General features: G+C 39.7%; 1 protein-coding gene across 3 annotated transcripts in view; it reads left to right on the forward strand.

Annotated features, from left to right (window-relative positions):
* The window catches only part of tmcc3 (transmembrane and coiled-coil domain family 3), a 36,731-nt gene extending 16,645 nt beyond the window's left edge, over window positions 1–20,086 (forward strand). For all 3 annotated transcript variants that reach the window (XM_034074808.1, XM_034074807.2, XM_034074809.2), the window contains 4 exons: window positions 13,422–13,592; window positions 14,316–15,097; window positions 16,369–16,504; window positions 17,536–20,086. In XM_034074808.1, coding sequence (XP_033930699.1) covers window positions 13,422–13,592; window positions 14,316–15,097; window positions 16,369–16,504; window positions 17,536–17,841 — 1,395 coding nt within the window. In that variant the 3' untranslated portion in view covers window positions 17,842–20,086. The remainder of the gene's footprint in view (window positions 1–13,421; window positions 13,593–14,315; window positions 15,098–16,368; window positions 16,505–17,535) is intronic.
* Window positions 20,087–21,573: the final 1,487 nt, after the last annotated feature.

The following is a 21,573-nucleotide window of genomic DNA, read 5'->3' on the forward strand; positions in this document are numbered from 1 at the left end:
GGATAGTTTGGAATACTTGAAGCAGGGTTGTTTGAGCGTCTTATTCATAGTCCGTGTATTCATTGAAGTAAAGATCTGCAACTGAAGCCATTATCTTTGCTCTCTTCACACACTGTCATTTTACTACACAGGAGTCACTGGTCTACGACCGCCTTTAACGGTGTGTTTGTTATTCTGGGACTTTGGTGTTGATTCAATTAAAGTCACACAATAACACAATACTATCAATAGAGGCAGATGTAGAACAACAACAACAACAACAACCATGTTTTGGGAAGTAAAATGACTGTTTTGGTTAACAGAGTCTGGTGGCTTTGAGGAGAGAAATATATCATCGGTAAATACAAATATAGATATTGATTGTTTTGAGTGGGACTATTTCATTAGGTGCCAGTATATCTTTTCTGTGCTGGTTCTTCTGTCTGCTTCCTTAACCTGGGAGCATGCTTACTGCCATCTACTGTAGGTAATACACTGCATACACATAGATAGTTACCTCATACAACCCTACTGCAAACAATCTCTCCCTTGACACAAAAGAATTAGCAAAATGATGTGAGCAGGACAGAGTATAATCTCTGAAATATATATTATTAGATGATTTTCATCGACGTACACAGGTTTCTCTCTTTCTCTTGATGCTTTTGGATTAGGGATTACATGGGATAAACTGACAGAGAATCCACACACACCAGCAGTGAGTAATAGGGTGAGGATTAACCAACACACACATACTCTGCACATCAAAGAGATCCTGTGTTTGGCACACACAGCTGTTTCCCCCCTAGTCATATCATATTACGCTGAATCACTGCCAGTTATTAGAGTCACTTTAGACACATTAAGCGAGTGGGACAATGTGGTTTAGCCTCTTTTGGCATTTAATTAGTCTTCTCAAACTCAACAGTAGTTATCACAAGCTGCACTAGGGACACACGTATAGAAAATGCAAATAGCGGGTCGGAAACATACTATCATAGCTATTATTACATTTAATATTTTCATTCTTGGTAAATTGTTTCATTAGTTAAGTCAATCATTTACACTTCCAACCTCTTAAACAGTAGGACTTTCTTTTTTATATCACTAGACATTTTTTGTTTTTGTTTAAACCAAACAAGCAATTATAAAGCAATGCATATTTTCTTAGTCTCGTTACTATCTGACCTTTTAAGGATGTACCTATATATTAATAATACAAACATAGTAAGTTGCAGCCCTTGTAAGCAACATACTTCAATACATGTACTGTATGACAATTTGGGCTGCAACTATACATGTTGTCATTATGAATTGGGCTAAAGGAGAATCATTATTTTGTCATAAGAGTGGCAGAACAGAGAGGACAAATATTCACCACAGTATCCAAAAAACTAAAAGTGACGTCTGTTTTGTCACATACAGTCCTAACCCCTTCAAATTGTATTTAATATCATAAAAGAACGAGAAAACCAACATGTATTACTCTTTGTAGGATTTTTGGGGGAATTGTGAATCCTCAAAACAGTTAATATTTTGTCTGTAATCGATGTGTTTTAGCACTTATGTAAATGAAATCTGCATCATGAATACATATCTAAAGATTCCTGCTCAACACACACCTGCCAGTGACTGTTATGTAATCCAGGGAGACGTGTTTGCATGTGTGTTGACTGAAGGATGCCGGGTCATTCAGACTGGACACATTACAAAGTCTGGCTTTCACTCATGCCAACATTTCGCTGTACTCGACTCTAGTAAGTGCTCTAATGTGTGTGAGAGTGTGCGCAACGTGTGTGTGTTTATTGCAAGTGTAGAGGAGTGGGTTGTTAGGAATCAGGCTTCTAAAAATGGAGTGACTGAATGTAGATCCAACTCTTTCCTGTGTTACATCTGCTGGCGTCTAAATACAGAACGTATGAGTGTGTGTGTCTGCATGATTACTTATAGTGCGCTTTGTAAGACACAGATTTGATGATTATTGAGATCTATTCGAAGCTACGTTCTCGAACCTTAGAATAGGAGAATACAATAGCTTGTATATAAAACCCTCTTACTTATTGTTGAATATAATCTCAATGTTATTTATATGCATGCACACGCTGTTAATTGATATGAATGTGTAAATAAATGAAGATGTATTTTTCCTTCAGGTTATGTTTTCTCAACGAGCTCGATTAGACGAATATTTGAGTAATCTAATAGTTAATCGACAGAAAATGTATCAACAAGTTATTATTCAAGCAAATACAAATAGTTTATTTGGCCTTTTGGACTGCATTTACTCAACCATTGATAACGAAAACAATAATTGATTGATTTAGTTATCCACCTTGTTTCAAATCAGTTCCAAAATGTTTTCTATCAAGTTTCGGGTAAGTTGGTGCAGTAGTATTTCCCAAAAAATAGGAGACATGACCTCTTTGACGGACGTATCATCTTAAAAAGTTAAAATAATAATTTGTTGCTGTTTCGCAAAATAAAATGTCTGTTAATATCTATATTTTATTTACTTCATTGTACATCCCCTGGATGGATTTTGAAATATAAACATAAACACGCTACTGTCCCCAAGGTCATATGAAAACATTGCATCATTATGCTTCTGCATCTCATGCAGATTCTACTCTATTTGCAATTGTATGGTTGTGTTGCTTTCCATAGAATTGGTTTGTGTGGTAATGCACACGTAAAGCACTTTGAATCGCCTTTGTGCCTGAAATAAATAAACAAATCCTTACCTTCAAATGGACACATGTTCCCTTAAAGCAGGGGTCTGCAACCTTTTTGACCAAAAGAGACATTTTGCTCCCTTTTCCACACATTTAGTTTTGTTTGGAGCCGCAAAATATATTTCATAGCTTGATAGCTTATAAAGTTGTATATATTGTTACATCATAGACAAAAACTTTTTGACACTTTTTTTTGCATTTATTATTTATTACATTATAGAAAACTGTTTACCTCTGATAATAAACAAAGCACCTTTGAACATTTGAAGAAAATGAATATAATTAAAATGGGCCCACTTTGAAATAAATAAAACATATAGCTGCACCCTAAAAAGAGTTAACTGATTGAAGTATGACTGAAGATCGTCAGCTGTCTTCCTCTCCCGTGTTGTTCCTCCAGTAGTAAAGACTGCAGCACCTGTGACAACTTCTCTCCACATATCAAACATGCCGGTAAGCCAGCATCGTTTGCTGTGACAGCAGATAACTCTGTCCACGCAGAATTAAATCCTGTGTTCCTCCGGTACTTTTATTTTCTTTGATTTATCCATAGTTCGCTCATCGAGCCGGGGGTCAGGTCTTCGCCTGCAAGGAAAGGCGCTGGCGTTGGACCGTAGCAGGATGTGACGCATATTTTAGTTGACCTAATTAAAACCGTTTTTAAAAAAAAATTGTATTAGAGTATCACCTCAAAATACAAAAAATGTTCAACCGTGCAACAAAATATAAATAATCCTACAAATATTTTTATTTGATGTCCTTCTTATTTTTGTCTAAGCTCAAGGGAGCCAGAGGGCTTAAAGAGCTGCATGCGGCTCGAGAGCATCTTAGCCTCTTAGCCTTCAGTCTAAACTCTGACCTTGACTGGTTTGAACCCTTTGTTTTTTAAAACCCTAATCCGATTCTGCTCCACCTGTGGAGTTCAAACGCTGACCTCCACTCATCTTTTTTTCTTTACTCTCTTCTCGGTCTGTCGGTCTATATTTCCATCACTTCCTCTTCTACGCTCTTTTAAATCTCTTTCACTATTTCTGTCTCATTTCCCTCAAGTGTCCACCCTCACCCATCTGTATTCTCACCACGTCGCTTTCTCTCCATCTTTCCTCCCCGAGCATTTTAGAATAGGAGCAAGGGCTGCTGGGTCATCTTTGTTCTGAGCATCAGCAGATTAAAACCTCAGATTAGAGGAGAGAAGAGAAGAGACGGGATTACAACTTTTGTCTCTTTTGCACGTGGTTTAGATTGTGGAGAGATATTCTTCCGTTGATAATCTTTTCGCGGTACATGTAGTCAGATTGAAAGATGAATGTATGTGTTGTGATGCATATGTATGTGGTCGTAATGGGATGCTGAGCTAGTCAATGGATTGGAGTTCATTGATGTTCAACTCGATATCCATCCAGACCTCTCTTCTTCTCGCTGCAGTGCCTTGGTTGATTCGATATATCTCCTAGTTCCTGTCTGGTTAAATGAACAGGGAAGTAACTAAATAACTTCACAATGTTCATAACAAAAAGTGAAGCTCTTTCTTTAACTGGAAATATATATAAAAGCAATTTAGAAAAAGTCAATCTACAGTACTGATGTCAAACCTTGTGCCTCACCAGGAACCTATATTGGCATTATTTCGATAGTTTAGCTGTATATAATAATATTGCATACATTTACGTCAAGGGTGATTTTTTGTTTTGTCTTGTATTTCCAAACTTCAACCTCTTCCAACAAGTCTATAATAACATTTGTTTCCAACGTTCAGACACTTTTAAGATCAGAATGTTTCCCTTAGAAATGGATAAAGAAATATACACATATTGGGAGTAAATAATAATGAAATACAATAATTAAAAAGTGTCTTAGGAAATAGTTCATAGGTTTTAACAGTGAGTTTTAAAGCTGGTAAACAAGAAGCTACAGTATACGCGGCAGAGTGTAAAGCGGAGTAAATAAGGGTGAGATCAGAGCATCGCAGTCTTTCATCCCTCCATCGGTGGTTTGTTAATGAGGCTGGGGAGTTAGGCCACGTCAACACTATTACACTTTGATACTTAATGGTTTGAAAAACTACACAGGTTGGAAATTCAGACACACGTCACCAAGTCTTTGAAAGCACTGAAAACATGTTCTGATGTTTCAACTTGAAGCTCACTTTCTGGTTTTAGTTCAAATCTTGATGAAGTTGACTTGAATCCTCATTCGTCTGGCCTGCAAAGAGTCGCACTCTCTATAGTGAGGTGTACATGCATTTCACACCACTGTGGCGCTGTAGATCTCTATACATGACTAGGGAGAAGCTGTAGAAGTTTATAAACTAGACCGATTGTATAGCCATCAACACAAGGCACCATTTTAATATATTGTAAAACAATCATTTAATATTGATCCTCAAGACTTTTGTTTATGCACACATAATTTGAAACATGTCTGCTTTACACCTTTATACATGCACCACCTCAAAAAGATAGGGACAATATTGTTAAAGGTTATACTGTATATACTGTACACTGCTCATTTTCAGATACCTTTCTTTGCATCTCTGATGAAGAATCTAGTGTATAAAGTACAGAAGTAGTTTTGACTATTTGACACATTATTACATTGCTATTAAACCAAATGCAGAGGCTTTAGAAGGGGCAGGGTTTCACAGTGAACGCAGTCATGATTTGAAGTGCTCTGCTGATTAGATTGTAAATGTTGGTGAACAACTAGTTCACGGAACACAGTGTGAAAGGGCTTTGCATGTAATGAGTCAATCAAAAGCAAAGTGATGAAGAGTTTATTCAACATGGCAGCTCGTCGCAGAGTGCAGCGCAGTCTGATATCTTCCAAGCCTCTGGAGCTGTGTGTGTGTGTGTGTGTGTGTGTGTGTGTGTGTGTGTGTGTGTGTGTGTGTGTGTGTGTGTGTGTGTGTGTGTGTGTGTGTGTGTGTGTGTGTGTGTGTGTGTGTGTGTGTGTGTGTGTGTGTGTGTGTGTGTGTGTGTGTGTGTGTGTGTGTGTGTGTGTGTGTGTGTGTGTGTGTGTGTGTGTGTGTGTGTGTGTGTGTGTGTGTGTGTGTGTGTGTGTGTGTGTGTGTGTGTGTGTGACACACTGCAGGTGTTGTTGTTTTTTCCTTTCAGTGGAGTCTTACCCATTTCCCAGGTTACCGTCTATTCTGAGGTCTGTTTTTCTTTCGATTTATTCTCCTGGGTTAACTCTGGAGCCTGTTGGGGGGGTGGGTTGCCTGCCTGTCAGCTCCTCTTCCCCGGCCCCAGAGTCATGGCTGGTCCCCTGCAGGATCCAATTTACATCAAACAAATGTCTCATTGCCCTTAAAATGTCCTTTTAATCATAGAGAAATGAACTTAAAAGCTTGCACGTGATTTGAATACAATTTAAAAAGAATGAACGCAACCAAAGGATATCATCATGTCACCAGTTCTTTGTCGTATCGTTCTTGACACAGATGATTCCCTTACCTTTAACTAGCAAGTGAAATATTCATTAAGTGTAACTCTTTTCCATTTATTGCAGACTTGAATTTAAGGACTTCCTCTGCTTTATTGTTGAAGACAATTTAATTAAATAAAACTTAGGACAAGGTCTGCAACCGTCAATAGTTTGAAATTTCAACAAATCTGCCAACTTTCTATAGATTGTTATAAAATAAAAATGCCATCCCACTCTCTCCAAGTCCAAGAAGATGTCTTTAAATGTCCAACACCCCCAAAAGATGTTCTGTAATATAATATAAAACAGGGAAAAGCCGGACATTTCTATCTTTGAGAGGCTCAAAACTGCATTTCCTGATTTTTTTTTTTGCAATGATTGTAATAATTATTAAATAATCTAAATAGTCAGCAATAATATTGTCTAATAAAGTATAATTGTTGCACTTCTACTGAGGAGATAAGAAAAGCTGAGCCTTGTAATTACACAAATGGTTAACAACATTAAGATAATGTGAACATGATACGGCACAGAGTGTACTAGCCCACAGAGTGCACACTTAATGATGAGTAGCTCGGTAAGAGACCCAGTCTCTCCTTTCAGAGTAGATGTGTGCCTCACAGCTTGAATGGACATTATTATGTGACAACATTTTTCATTCGGCTTGGTGTTCGAGCTCATCAATTCTCAGGGATCTTCGTCTGTGTTATTCTCAAGTCTCTTAGCTCATTTTCTTTATGGATTAATAAGCCTTTCAGAACTTTAATATCTAAATAGACGTCTGAGTACATCTCCATATTTGGCTAATAAGCTGCCGTTTATTCTGCACTGTTAAGAAAGAGATAATGGTGGAGGAGACGTGATTATCTAAATGAAAGCACATTACTGTATGTCGGGTAATTTAAATCACTGCCTCCCAAATGTACAGTTTTGGTTATGGGCTCTTTATCCACCTCCCTACACTCATATTTTGAATTTAATGTAGTTGTAAAAAAGACAAAGCGCACACATATCTTGACGGACCTACTTTTGTTTTTGACCAAATACCTGCAAACTCAAGAGCCATTAGCATGTAAACAAAAACACATGTTTCGTTGTTCATTTGACTGCTTCCCTTACGTGCCATAATGCGTGGGGATTGCTGCTACAGTTATCTGCAGCTACATATATTTAAATGTAATAAATATATTTAGTAACGCAGGCCTGCAACCTCCATCCATGCAGAGGCAGCTACTGGTAGAAGATGCAGGGTTCCTAATAGCAGGCTGAACGGCTGTCAGCAGTCCTTCCTGCCTATGTCCATTAAGCTTCTTAACACTCGCATGTAATAATAATAATACATGGGATTTGTATAGCGCTTTTCCTAATGCTCAAAGACGCTAGAAATGTAATGTCATATACATTTAAATATGGGCCTTGAGGGTTGTGCATGCATGGTGTTTGAGTGGTAATATGTTAATGTATTTGTAATGTTTACTATGTTTGTATAAGTACATGTATGTGGAACTGCAGGACGGAGTCCAGAACACATTTCCATACGGGAACAATAAAGAATGTATCGTATTCTACACTGTACATCGTATCCTACACTGTACATCGTATCCTACACTGTACATCGTATCCTACACTGTACATCGTATTCTACACTGTACATCGTATCCTACACTGTACATCGTATTCTACACTGTACATCGTATCCTACACTGTACATGGCATATCTCTCTCTGTTGTTGGCTATACGAGTCTGGTTTAAAACGTCTCCTCCACTAAATCTCCTAATCTCTCAATCCCATTATTTCCTCCTCAACACTCAAACACACACCGGTTTATTTCAGCTGCTGCTAATCTGAGTGCTGGTTAAACTGTGTGTGGCTCCACAGGTTGAACTACTGTGCTATAATAGCTCATTTATCTCGTAAGAATCCTGTACGCCATAAATCATTATTGGCTTTTGCTTTCACATATTTAGCTTTCCATGTATTTTTCTCCAATTCTTTAAACTAATCTGTATTTACCCGTTTGTTGAAAGATTAAACTAGAAAATGTTTGGCACTTGCTTTATAAATGATTACCGAGTAATTAAGTGATGAATCATATCATCCATCAAAAAAGAGTTTCCTGCTGACAAAGATTCATTTCATTTTTAATTACCCTGAAGATAACGTTCTTGTTTTGTAAATGAAATATTAAAACATAAAATCCCCCGTGAACCCAACATAAAAAAAATCTGTTTACAATTATGTACAAATAAGCATCACATTTGATAAACTGGAACAAGCAATTATTTGGCAATTTCTCTTTTAAAATATATTTAAAATATGACATTGTTTCAAATCTTTCCAGAATAAAACCTATACCTTGACTTTGCATGTAACCATATACTGAGCTATCTGCATCTGCATCTGGAGACACGCTGAGCCTCACAGTATCCTGTGAATGTCCTTGACTACTTGATGGATTAGTTTGGGATGTTTAGTTGTTCATTCTCATCGGCGGACAGCTGCTGATTAGTTTTTGATAAACTAGTTGAGTCACCTCTGGGTTTTGACAAACAAAGAACACACTGATTAGAGCTGAAGGGGAGGATTTCGATGCTCATGGGGGACGCCGTGTAGTTTACCTCTGGCTCATGTTAGTGGAATGTAAATGTGTGGATTGGAGGCAGGAATAATGAGCTTCTCCCTGCGCGCTTGGAGCAACAAAAGGAAGGTTTCCGTCGGTTGTTTCCTGTGTTTGTGCCGGGCCATTGTCTCCCCATGGCAAGGTCCCTGGTCCCAGCTCCATCACTGAGGAGGCTTAGTGGGAGTTGGAGTAGCACTTCTGTGGCCCACTCTCTCCTTTCCACATACTGTTCACACCACAAGCTTCCTCTCCAGGCTCTAATCTTAGATTTGGAATATACAAAGCCAATGCAAATAACACAGAGAAAACTATCCGCTTTATGGTTCATGGTTCACTTGTTGGGTATTTAAATCAAGTGCTCATTGTTTTCATTATCAGTTCATCTGTAGATTATTTTTAGCCATGCTGGCAGCATCGCTCGAGAAACGAGTGCGGTCACTTTGGTCGGAATGAATGATGTCATGATCCAGCATTGAGATGGGGAAATACGTTGTTTGGATATTTAAGGGTGTCATGAGATACCAATACTCCGGAGTGTCGTGAATATGTTTGGTAATACTGTTGAATCTGTTGTTGATGAAACTGTATCAACAATCCATCAATTCTTCTTACATCTGTGAAATGTCTCGACAATTATTGGATATATGGGTTTAAGTTTTTAGTGCTAATTAGCAATCATGCTAAGATGCTTAGCTAACACGGGGAAAATTGGCTGCTACACATCAACATGTTCGTGTTTTCAATGTCATGTTTGGCTTGTTGGCATGCTGACGTTATCATTTAGTTCAAAGCTACAAGGTGCTGAAATGCATTCTCAGAGCGTTGTGCTTTGCTCTAAACTTGTGTTGTTTTTTGATTCATTCAAAAATCGATCATTCATTTAAATTCCAATAGAACAGCAATAGACTGTGAGATTTGTTTTGCAATATAAATAGATGTGTTTTTTATGCATCAAAGCTTTAAAGGAAGCTGCAGATGTTATGTAAACGAACAACATAAGCCAACAGGAAAGTACTTTTTGCGTCACCTTTTCCACTTGTACATCGTGTGCTGTGAAAACCAAATTTAGAACATTTTCTGCAGCCTGTTTTATAGCCAGTAGTTCCCTCCAAGGGCAGCGTTTGTAGCCCATGTTTCATACATTTTTTATTTCTAGGAGACAAGTTGAATCACCCAGTTTCAGAGCCATATATCTCAAAATCTCCTTCGTATTTCCCAGCGGTCAATAGCCCAGCTGTGTTGTTTGTGTTTTGGCTGTGTGCCCTCCCATCTGTATAATCATCTAAATGGCATCAGTGCAGACCGGGGTCATAGGACGAGTTGCGACCTGTGCCCTCAGAGACATATGGTGCCTCTGTGTGTTCACATGTAAATAATTCCCCTCGCTCTCACCCTCAGACCCACTTTCCAATGGATTTCCAATGCGTGCCTGGACTGCCGAGTGTCAGCCGCATGTTTACACTTGCATCTCCTGCAACCAGCTGATCTATCACGGGAGAGGCAGCAAAGGAGGGAGGTTTAAAAGTCTGGTCACTAATGTAAACACTTTAGTCTAGAGATGTCCCGATCCGATCACGTGATCGGGGATCGGAGCCGATCATGTGATTTTCAAAAGATCGGGGATCGGGAGAAAAAAATCGGGGATCGGGATTTTTTTTTTTTTTATAAAATATTTTTTTTTTATTTAATGTTACAAAACAAAAATGACCATGTTCACGTCTTAAAGTCATCCTGAGGACTTCGTTTTGGTTTAAAATGACACAACATCATGTATGTGTTGCTTTCTTTGGGCTTGTTTTCAGACCTGGTTGCTTATTTCTCTGAAATCTGGCAACAGAGTGGGCGCAGTGTCTAGTAGCAGTAAGCTAACGAGAGGCTACGTTCAGCTGGTGACTCGGGAGTCGGGACAGAGAAAATGTCAGGAGTTTGGAAGTATTATAAAATTGAAAGCGAAGGCAGTGTAACAGCCAGATGCAATGTTTGCAAGGCGGAGGTTCCGCGTGGTGGAAAGAACAGAGCTACGTTCAACACGACCAATCTAATACGCTACCTGAGAAACAAACACCAACAACAACACGGCGAGTACACAGCGGCCACTCAGGTAACGGCACTGAAACAACCGACACTTTCAGAGACTTTTAAAAGGAAAGAGAAACTGCCCCAGAACAGTGAAAAGGCCAAACAAATAACTAGATAGCTGAATTCATCGCATTGGATGACCAGCCGTTATCTGTTACCTTTTTTTTTTCTTAATGCATTGCATAAAGATCGGATCGGCAAAAATCGGTATCGGCAAATTGTCAAAATCAAATGATCGGAATCGGATCGGGAGCAAAAAAAGGTGATCGGGACATCCCTACTTTAGTCCAAAGCAGGAGGTTTATTTATTCACAGTTTTGTTCAATGCCGTAGACTCGGCGTGAAGGTGCTTCATCAGGCTGCATCTGGCTTCGGTCATTTGAATGATTTAATCAGTTGTTCATTATTTTTCTGATTGAACTTTGAACACATACGGTTCCAGCCACAGGATTCAAAAGCTTTTAAAGTTAGCACTAAGAAAAGTCACATTGAAATGAAAGGATTTCTTCGAACACTTTTGTAGTTCAACGTTCAAACCCTTTGATGAACGTCTTGATGATTTGAGCGTTTTAGATTTAAGGTTTTAGCCAAAATGTGTTATACTGAGTTTCTAAATACATGTTGTCAAAAAAAGTTAACTTTGATGGTTTAAATGACGGGATGAGTAATTGATTAAAAAAAGTAGTAGTATGTGTTAAGTAATCAATTGCCTTTAAGTCAATGCATTTCCAGATGATGTTATTATTTGGGGGAATTTAAGTAGATCAATAGAGATGATAGATAGATATAAATCCTCTGACCATTTTGAAGGCTTTTATTGCTGGCAAGTTTTTTACTTGCTAAGGTTGGTAATCCTTGTCTAAGCTCTTTTGTGGTAAAAAAAACATTGTAAAAATAATCCAAGGGCATTGCATGGAAGAGATAATATAAAAGCTTATACATATAGCGTCTCTATGGATGAATGAGCTCATTCTTTCTCATCAGAAATGACCAGCATTCAAACAAGTCCCCAAAGTATGTATTTATCACAACAAGGAAAACAAGCAAATGTTCACTTTTGAAGCTACAAACAACAAATCTGTGTATATGTTTACTTGGTGCTGGGTTATTCACAGAGATTTTGATCTGGCTGCATTTCTGTCCTTCTGAATGTTGTGTGCGATGTTCTGAGGGTGTTAGCCATCTGTACTCGGGACACTATCATTCAGACCAGAGCATTTACATGAATGACTTCTTATGTTAATAAAAAGTAAGTAGCTCTTTGGTATTGTAAGACTATTATTCACTGCTGGAGATGATGGCTGCTGACTCCAGGATACATCACAGAAAGCCACGGGACACGTTTAGAGTGCAACCTTTTCTGCTCGTCTGTGGATAAGAGCACATCGAGTATAAAGCCAACAACAACAACAAAAAACAGCGCCCGCAGGGTTTGTCAGCTGTTCGGTCATATGTGTGTGAGCGAGTGTGTGTTTTAGAGCTTAGTCTTAGCTTTGCTGCCGTGGCAACAAGAGTTACCACATACTAATATTTTAGGTTGCCTTACGTAATTGTCTGCTTTTGTCAATACAGAGAGAATGGACGTTCAGGAGACGAGGCTCTGGAGGCTGTTTATTTGGAGCTCCACTCACTGACCATTGTGCAGCCTTCAGACAATGCATTGGCTTTCCTCCAGTCTCACAGAAAATCCTCTGGAGACTTGTGCACTCAATACTCGTTTGATCCTCTTGATTTTTCTTTCCTGGCTCTGCTCTTATCTTTACTTTATTCTTGCCAAGAGATTAGACAGAGAGTGAAGCTCGAGACGGAAAGAGAACAGTGAGGAGATGAAGCCGCATAAACACACCTGCTGTTTTATATCCATGGCCCGAGATAATGCTGAGGGTTTATGGCAGATAGCTTACTCTAAAATCATTCAGTCTGTGTCGTGTCTTTTTGATGCAAAATATGTTCTTTTTTTATATTCGGTGCACCAATTGTTATCCTTAGTGAGCTTCAATTTCAGTGTGAAGATGTTTAATGAAGCTTTTAATGCCGTGCCTCTAAGATGGCAGCCTAACAGCAGTTATTAACAGAAGTACAGTTAGTGTTAAAGGCTATTCATCTCCAAGGACATTATAATAATGACACTTTAAGATCTTGTCTCGCTTTTGATTTGTAAGCTTTTAAAATATCAGGTTCACTCCAGTTGACACCCTGGAGACTTATTTTTCTCACTAAGTTGACTTCCTTAGTACATTCACATACTTAGTTTCAGTCTTCAATAGGAAACAACTGTGAGAAGAAAGGCTGCAAGGCTCTTAAACACGTGGGTGTTCACACAGGTCACAGTAGCACTATCATTGCATTCATAAAGCAAATGCATTGTTTAAAGCAAACTTTCTTTTTAAATGCAACATTTATATAGACATACGATGTCCACAAATGTGCTTACAAAGAAATGTGTCCATAAATAAATTCACAAAAATATATCCGTGAATACAACCTTGTGATCTGGATAGATACGATCTAAAAATCTATGATATATGTTTTACAGTTCAATGCAGTTCAATATGAACCCTTCCCATCTTCCGTGTGTGTTTCCAGGCGGAGCGCAGTGCTTGCGATGCCAACATCCTCAGCATCCCGGTGCCGATGCGCCGCGGCGGCTCGGAGTCCAACCTGGACGTGGTGGACAGTGTGGGGGACGACGGGGTGGGCCTGGACTTCACAAAGGGAGCGCTGGGGATCGACAGCCTGCAGCAGAAGATCCTCAAGGTCAGAGGAACAGTATTTACCTCCTGTGTGTGTCCTCGTGGATTTACTGTGTTTAACTTGTAGAGCAGAGTAAAACACGCTCTGAACAAACATGACAAAAACAAATAATAGAATACCACTTATCTCTCTATGGTGTTGCTTTGTGGAGCAGCAAAATGTCTTCATCCAATTAGGAGACAATTCAGTTCTACGACTACAGATTGCATTAAAAGGATCCATTGAATTACTGGTTTAATTAGCAAGAAACTGTTCTCCACCACATCTTCTGAATAGTGTTCATTATAGTCCCTTTTGTTTCCCTTTCATTGGAATAATCAAAAGTGGAATGACTTCCACCATCTGAAGACGCATTGTATAAAACATTGTGGTCAAATGAACACGTTGAATGCATTTCTTTTCTCAAGTCATTTCAAAGCAGATTTTGAAACTTGAATCCAGAATTCGTTTTTTTTTTTTTTAAATATATTAAGTGGCATTTAGTTTTTCCAGCAAAAGACATATACAAATGTATACCCCCGAGAAATAAAAAAAACACTTTAAATATAACATTTTAAACGTATTGCGTGAATAAATACAATACATTGTTAATTGTTTTGTGAAATTGTCAATAGGATTGACCTATTATTATTATTTAAAGCTGGTGACACCATGTGGTCATTTATTTTATACTAACTAAATTCAGCATTGCTATAATAAAATGTTCTCCTTTCATTCTGCCTTCAGGTGACGGAGCAGATTAAGGTGGAGCAGACGGCTCGGGACCAGAACGTGGCCGAGTACCTGAAGCTGGTGAACAACGCCGACAAGCAGCAGGTGGGCCGTATCCGCCAGGTCTTTGAGAAGAAGAACCAGAAGTCTGCGCACACCATCGCCAGGCTGCAGAGGAAGCTGGAGCAGTACCACCGCCGCGTGAAGGACAGCGAGACCAACGGGAAGCACAGCCACAAGGACGGCAGCAGCAAGGAGTCCGGGATGCACAGCAAGGAGGGCAGCCTGCGGGACGTCAGCGCCACGGGACGCAACCCCACGCTCGATAAAGTGAAGACCATCGGGCCCGGGGTGTCGCTCTCGCCGCCGTTCTTCTTCAACAAGTCCCGGGAGATCGCCAACCTGATCAGGAACAAGTTTGGCAGTGCTGACAACATCGCCCACCTCAAAAGCTCCATGGAGGCGGGGGGGGGTCTTCAGGTGGACATGGCATCAAGAGGGCTGAGCGGCAGCGCCACCACCGTAGCCAAGACCAGCAAGTACCAGAGCGACGACGAGTGCTCCACGGGGACGTCTGGCTCAGCTGACTCTAACGGGAACCTTGCTGGGGGCTCTGGAGCGGGGTCCGGGGGGCCGGGGAGGTCCGACTCTAACGGGAGGCTAGGGGAGGTGCTGGACATGGTGAGGGAGATCAGGGAGGCGCAGACACAGCTGGCAGAGGACATGGAGACTCTGAACACACAGTTCAAACGAGATTACAGCTACTTCTCACAGACCATGCAGGAGGAGAGATACAGGTGGGTACGGCTTAGAACATCCAGGTGTTACTGCCCGGCATTATCCGGGACATATCGAACCCCGACAGGAAACACAGACCCTCAAATCAGAGATGCACTGATTGCAATTTTCTTGGCCAATTCCTAATCTGATTTTGCTTTTTCTTTCATTCTAAGAACTAGAATTGACAGCCCATACGAACATTTGTAGACTTTGCTTCGTGGCAAATTGAAATTCAATTGAAGGTTCATGATAAATCATTCACTGTAAAATAACTTACATTTATAGTGTTATGTTATGAGCACTGAACCAATTAGGGCCATCGCAATCCTCCCTCACAGTAAGTGGAAAAGGAATTAATGTGAGATTTACTTAAAAACTAAGACATGTTCATCTCACTTTTACACACCAACTATGTCTCAGAAGCTTTAAAAAACAAAACAGTTACTTAAGGGATGTTTAACTAAACTCATATGCAGTAATGCAACACCCTTATTGAGTTACAGGAATGTTGACCTCCACATTCCTGTAAAAGTCCTTCAAACATCTCTGTGGGATGTATTCTCTTTGATTGAGCAGCTCGTAATGCATGACCTCACTGAAGCCATAACTTGTAGATTTAAAAGTCGCACATACTTCATCTGAAGGGCGCACACGGCAAACTGAATATTCCCACATCGAATAGCCATAGTTCTGCTGCTGTTGTATTTATAATCCTCATCCCATAATAACCTCCTGACTGGACGGGACACATTGTGTTTGTTCAACTGTTGAACTTCAAAGAGCTTCTGACAGTTATTATGAGCTTTTGGAAACTAAAAATAGAGAGCTGAGCTTAAAGTCAAACCTCAGGACTGTTGCTAAGTCACCAAGGGTAAATGTTGTCAGCAGCTTGGCTGCAGTTGTAGATAAACTGCTGTGCTTACTCGCCCACACACACATTCAATTATGCATCGTTCTCTCCCTCTCTCTGTGTCTTCTTGCGTCCACCTTCTGTGTGTGTGTGTGTGTGTGTGTGTGTGTGTGTGTGTGTGTGTGTGTGTGTGTGTGTGTGTGTGTGTGTGTGTGTGTGTGTGTGTGTGTGTGTGTGTGTGTGTGTTGTGTGTGTGTGTGTGTGTGTGTGTGTGTGTGTGTGTGTGTGTGTGTGTGTGTGTGTGTGTGTGTGTGTGTGTGTGTGTGTGTGTGTGTGTGTGTGTGTGTGTGTGTGTGTGTGTGTGTGTGTGTGTGTGTGTGTGTGTGTGTGTGTGTGTGTGTGTGTGTGTGTGTGTGTGTGTGTGTGTGTGTGTGTCAGGTATGAGCGGTTGGAGGATCAGTTAAACGACCTGACGGAGCTGCACCAACATGAGACGATTAATCTGAAGCAGGAGTTGGCCAGTATCGAGGAGAAGGTTGCTTACCAGGCCTACGAGAGGGCGAGGGACATTCAGGTAATGTGTTGTATTTTGTAATATATGTTATATAATACGCCACAAACACATCTAACATTGAACACTGAAGCACAGCGCTGGAGTAACAGACATACAGACATTGAACTGCAGTACTGAAATGATTTGATTTAACAATGTACTGAAAGTCATAGGTTTTTTAAAAGCAATAGTTCACCCCAACACAATTTAAGTTGTATATTCTACTCGCCTCCCAATTTCTTTTTTTTCTTAAATACTATTGTATTGCAACGGCCTATTATTATTATTATTATTATTATTATTATTAAACAGTGACAGTCCTTAAAGCAGCAAAAGTATATCATGGGTATTGTAGTGCATAACATAATCTCTCAGTAACAAAGTAAAAAAACTAATCCTAAAGGTCAAAATGTAAACCTTCTTAGATTATTTAGTAACTTCCTGTACTTCTATGTAAAATGACATGACATTAATGCCATCAGTAAAAGGTACATTTTGTTCTCTTCTGATTGGGTGTACAATGATTTTGTTTTCTTTATAATAATTTGAAATCATTATATAAGAATAAGCCAGGTAAGAGCCACAAGATGTTTCCATCAGCTCCGCCAAAGAGTTTACGTTGTTGGTTTGGTGTATCTGTTTGTCAACAGAATTGCGATTATAAAAGTCATTAACTTGATGAATGGCTCAAGGAAGAAATCCTTACATTTTGGAGCTTATTCACTAGCAATGGAAGATAAGGCATTTGTCTCTCTGAGTGCCTTTGTAGTTTCTATGCAGTTCAATTTATATGTTATCCAGTTTCACTGCCCTTCCCTTTATGAGTCATTGCTCTCCAGTATTTCCCAGATCCTAACTGTGTGTGTGTGTGTGTGTGTGTGTGTGTGTGTGTGTGTGTGTGTGTGTGTGTGTGTGTGTGTGTGTGTGTGTGTGTGTGTGTGTGTGTGTGTGTGTGTGTGTGTGTGTGTGTGTGTGTGTGTGTGTGTGTGTGTGTGTGTGTGTGTGTGTGTGTGTGTGTGTGTGTGTGTGCACACACGCGTGCATGCGCACAGGAGGTGCTGGAGTCGTGCCAGACTCGTGTTTCCAAGCTGGAGCTGCAGCAGCAGCAGCAGCAGCAGACGGTTCAGGTGGAGAACACGGACGCCAAGGTGCTGCTGGGGAAATGCATCAACATCATGCTGGCTATCGTCACCGTCATCCTGGTGTGCGTCTCCACGGCGGCCAAGTTCACCGCCCCTCTGCTGCGGAGCCGCCTCCACCTGGTGTTTACCTGCGTGGGCGTGTCGCTGCTGGCGCTGCTGTGGAAGAACTGGGAACATTTACAGTGTGCTTTGGAACGATTGCTCCTCCCACACTGAGACAGAGAACTCACCAGGGAGGAGATAACATGTAGCCTTACAGCAGTTCCTCAGAGATGTTTGGCTCCACGGTGACTTGATTAATGGCTGCTGTGCTTTGCATGTCTAAATGGGGTCCAAAAGAGCCTTTCCCAGAGTACACCTCCATTCTGTTGACATAAAAGTGCACCACTACATTCCACTGAGAGACGGATCGGCTGGAATTGATCTCACTCTCTGGCCATCAGAAGATTCTGGATCGTGGAAAGAACAGACACTAAAATCTAAATATAGAGGATTTCATTGGTGCATGGAAATACGGTGATACAGCTCCCGTACTTAAAGGGAAGTGTTTCTGTTACAGCAGCACCTCATGTCTCCTCTAAACAAACAATGGCTGTCTCAAACCTGTACACCAGCCAGCTATGAATCCACCTGAAGGTTGATGTGTACTGTTTGCGCTCCTGTTTTCTGTATTTATGTCGAGTCAAAAGGACATTTTTAACCTTGTTTCAAACTGTCTTTGTGTCTGTCTCTGAGTGCGTTCCTGTACTGTCAGTGCTTTTCTGTGTTTCAAATTATATGGAATATTTGCTTTCTTGGTGAGAGTTTGGTGAGAATATTAAAACCATTCATGTCTAAATATGAAGCTGGAAAAGATAAGCTTAGCATTGAAGCAACGTTTATTTATCTTCAGACGCACAGGGCAATGTATTGTTCTTTATAATATTGAACATGAAATATTAATTTAAAAAGACGCTTATAGGAACATTTGGTTACCTTTGGACAGAGCTATGCTAGCTGTTTCCACCTGTTTCCAGTCTTTATGCTAAGCTAAGTGTCTGCTGGTTGAAGCTTAATTCTTACAGACATTTGGAGTGGTTGCAATCCTCTCATGTAGCTCTCAGCAAGAAAGCCAATAAGAACATGTTCTTAAATGTCAAACTGTTCCTTTTTAAAAGAAAGCTTTTAAACTGCCTCCTGTCTTGTTGATGTAATGCTTTGGGGTTTCCTTCATGTAGAAGTCTGTTTTATGTTGACCTGCTTTACTCCGCTCCACAGACTGCAGCTTTAGCGTCCACCAGCTGGTATGCAAACTGTGAGGAAGGCCCAGAAAAAAAGAAAAACTCCAAATGTTTGACCTTTTTATTAAATTGCCTTTTTTTTGGTGAACGGAACAAATTAACCTTTGTGTGAAGCCTTTGATGCTGTGCTGTGTTCAAGTCCCGTGGGAAATACAACTGCAACATCCTGACAGTTCAAAGTCCTGACTTGAAAGACTCACACCTGTTGAAACTTTTGTGATTACTACTAGTACATTTGAATTACTCACATGAATTGCTTCCAGCTTTTTCACACTTGACTCGTTCGCTCAGCTTGGAAATGATACAGCAGAGATGAAACAAGCACAGAACGTCCTGCGTGCCATGATATCTAAGATTTATGAATAACTATGACTTGGAGAAGAAGGTTGCTTAGTCGACTTATCGATAATTCAACCAACTACTATTTACTAATTCGTATTTTGATATTTTATGAATCGTAAAAGTCGTTTTTTATGCAAAGATTGCTGTTTTCTCCTACACTCAAACATGTAGATGTCCTGCTTTTATCTATTTAATTTCATATATACAAGTGGATATATTTGGGTTTGTTTTGACAACTCAAGAGATTCAAAGACATCAGCTTGGACTTTGAGAGACTTGAGATCTTTTTTAACTATTTTCTGACATTTTATCTAGCAACAAATTAAAAGATTATGAAAATAATCATTATTGATAGAATTATGTCTGTTCTTGCACTAAAATACTGAAGTATCAGTAACTTCCTAAGCAGCATTTACCATTCAAAACATGATGGTATTATCAACACCGTCAGCGACTGTTTTTCCCATGAGACCTGAATGCAGCATCACAGACTAGACAGTGGAACCTGAACACTGTATCTCCGTGCTCTCTAACACTGTGATGATGAGGGGGATGATTTGGGATTGATGCCTTTTTATTGCAGCTTATTTTCTTTCTCTTTGTATTGTGTTTGCTTCTCTTCAAGAAGAAGGCACATAAGCCTTTCTAAATAACACTGAAATTCCTTTTTCTTTGATGTTTTTTTGCTCCCATGAATTGGCGTAAAGTAAAAACACAAGAAATGCTCCTGCTATCCAAAGCTGTATGTCCATAATGTATTTTCACACGTCTGTTTCTGGTTATGGGTTTCCATAACGTTTTTTTTTTTCAAATGAGAAAATAAATTCTTTTTTCTATGATTGTTGTAGATTTTCTGTTTTATATTGGTCCTTTTTATTTTAATGCTAATATCTCATCTATTATTGATGATCCATCCTCCAGCTTGTGATGTAAGGACACCCTGCAGGCTTCATAAGGAATTCATTAATAAATTGTGCTTTAGATTACTCTTCAGACATCAGCTGCACAGTAAGGTACAGTCAACCTACTTTTTTGAGCAATCATAATAAACTAAGCCACAACATTTTTCTGACATAGTTCATAGTTTTTATTACGGAGATCGAACAATTATTTAGAATAATGTAATACATTCCCTTTATTTGTTTGCAAAGAGTTAGATGAGAAGATTGATACAATACAAATGAGAGTGCTCAAACTTCTCATTTAATTATTGGGAAGAAAATGAATATTCCCTCAAAATGTCCAACTATTCATTTAGGCATTATGTCCTTCTGTTGAGAGCAGGCCTGATTACATCTAAGGAAACGACAGATTGAAATGTTGAGTGTCATTAACATAATTGCGTAATGATGGATGTTGACAAGCACAAAGTGCTGTCGGATGTATTAATGTGGAAGTGAAGTTTCATTTGAGTTGTGCAGGGTCTGAACATATACCAGGGACATGGAATACATTTCTAAAAGCTCCTTTTATCAGCTTTTTGGACTGAAGAGGGAAATCAGCAGGTCAATCTGATGAAATGTATGAGTTTAGTGTCATTTTAAAATCATGTTTTATGAGTAATGAGGAATTTACTGATGTTAATCCATGGATCCTTAAATGCTCAGGATTTTAATCGCTTATCTCTAAAAACTGGTAAAGCAGATCAATGGCTGAAATGTGTACAATGAATAGTAGCAAGTCTATGTTGCTTTTTTGTGGATCATATATGTTACGTTTCTATTCTGATTTGTTATGCTGACGCTGTTTTGCTCCACACTCAGTTTAAAACACCTGTTCTGAGCGCTTTTTACTAAGGTATGTATACACCAGAGATGGGGGACTCAAGTCACGTCGCATATTTTTGGACTCGAGACTTGCTTGACTAACATTGATAAAAGACTTGACTTGACTTTGACTTGGTATTCATGACTTGAGACTTGACTTGAGACCGATGACTAGAAAGGACTTTACTTTTTAAAATTAAATATTTGCATTTGTTTTTGTATTGTACGGAGCCCCTAAAGGGCAATGGGAAAAAAGAAAGATACCGTTTCTCGTTCGCACGAGAAAGTTACCAAGTAGGAAGTGGAGCACACAGGAGACAGCCGTTTCATTGCAGACTGTTATGTTTATGTTGGGAAATGGCAGTCCATATATTATTTTAGATATATTTCGAACTCGGACTCTCATTCACTTCATGAAATCGCTACAGCACCAGGAGGTAGCGGGACGTGTAACTCCGCCTCTGAAGTGCAGCACCAGCAGAGCTGTGCCTTTTGCGCAACGCCTTCACTGTGTTGACTTTCATTAGAACAGCGAAAGAGCGACCGCAGACTGCTACGTT

This window comes from Pseudochaenichthys georgianus, chromosome 23 (genome assembly GCF_902827115.2).
Source record: "Pseudochaenichthys georgianus chromosome 23, fPseGeo1.2, whole genome shotgun sequence".
In the NCBI taxonomy this organism is placed as follows: Eukaryota; Metazoa; Chordata; class Actinopteri; order Perciformes; family Channichthyidae; genus Pseudochaenichthys; species Pseudochaenichthys georgianus.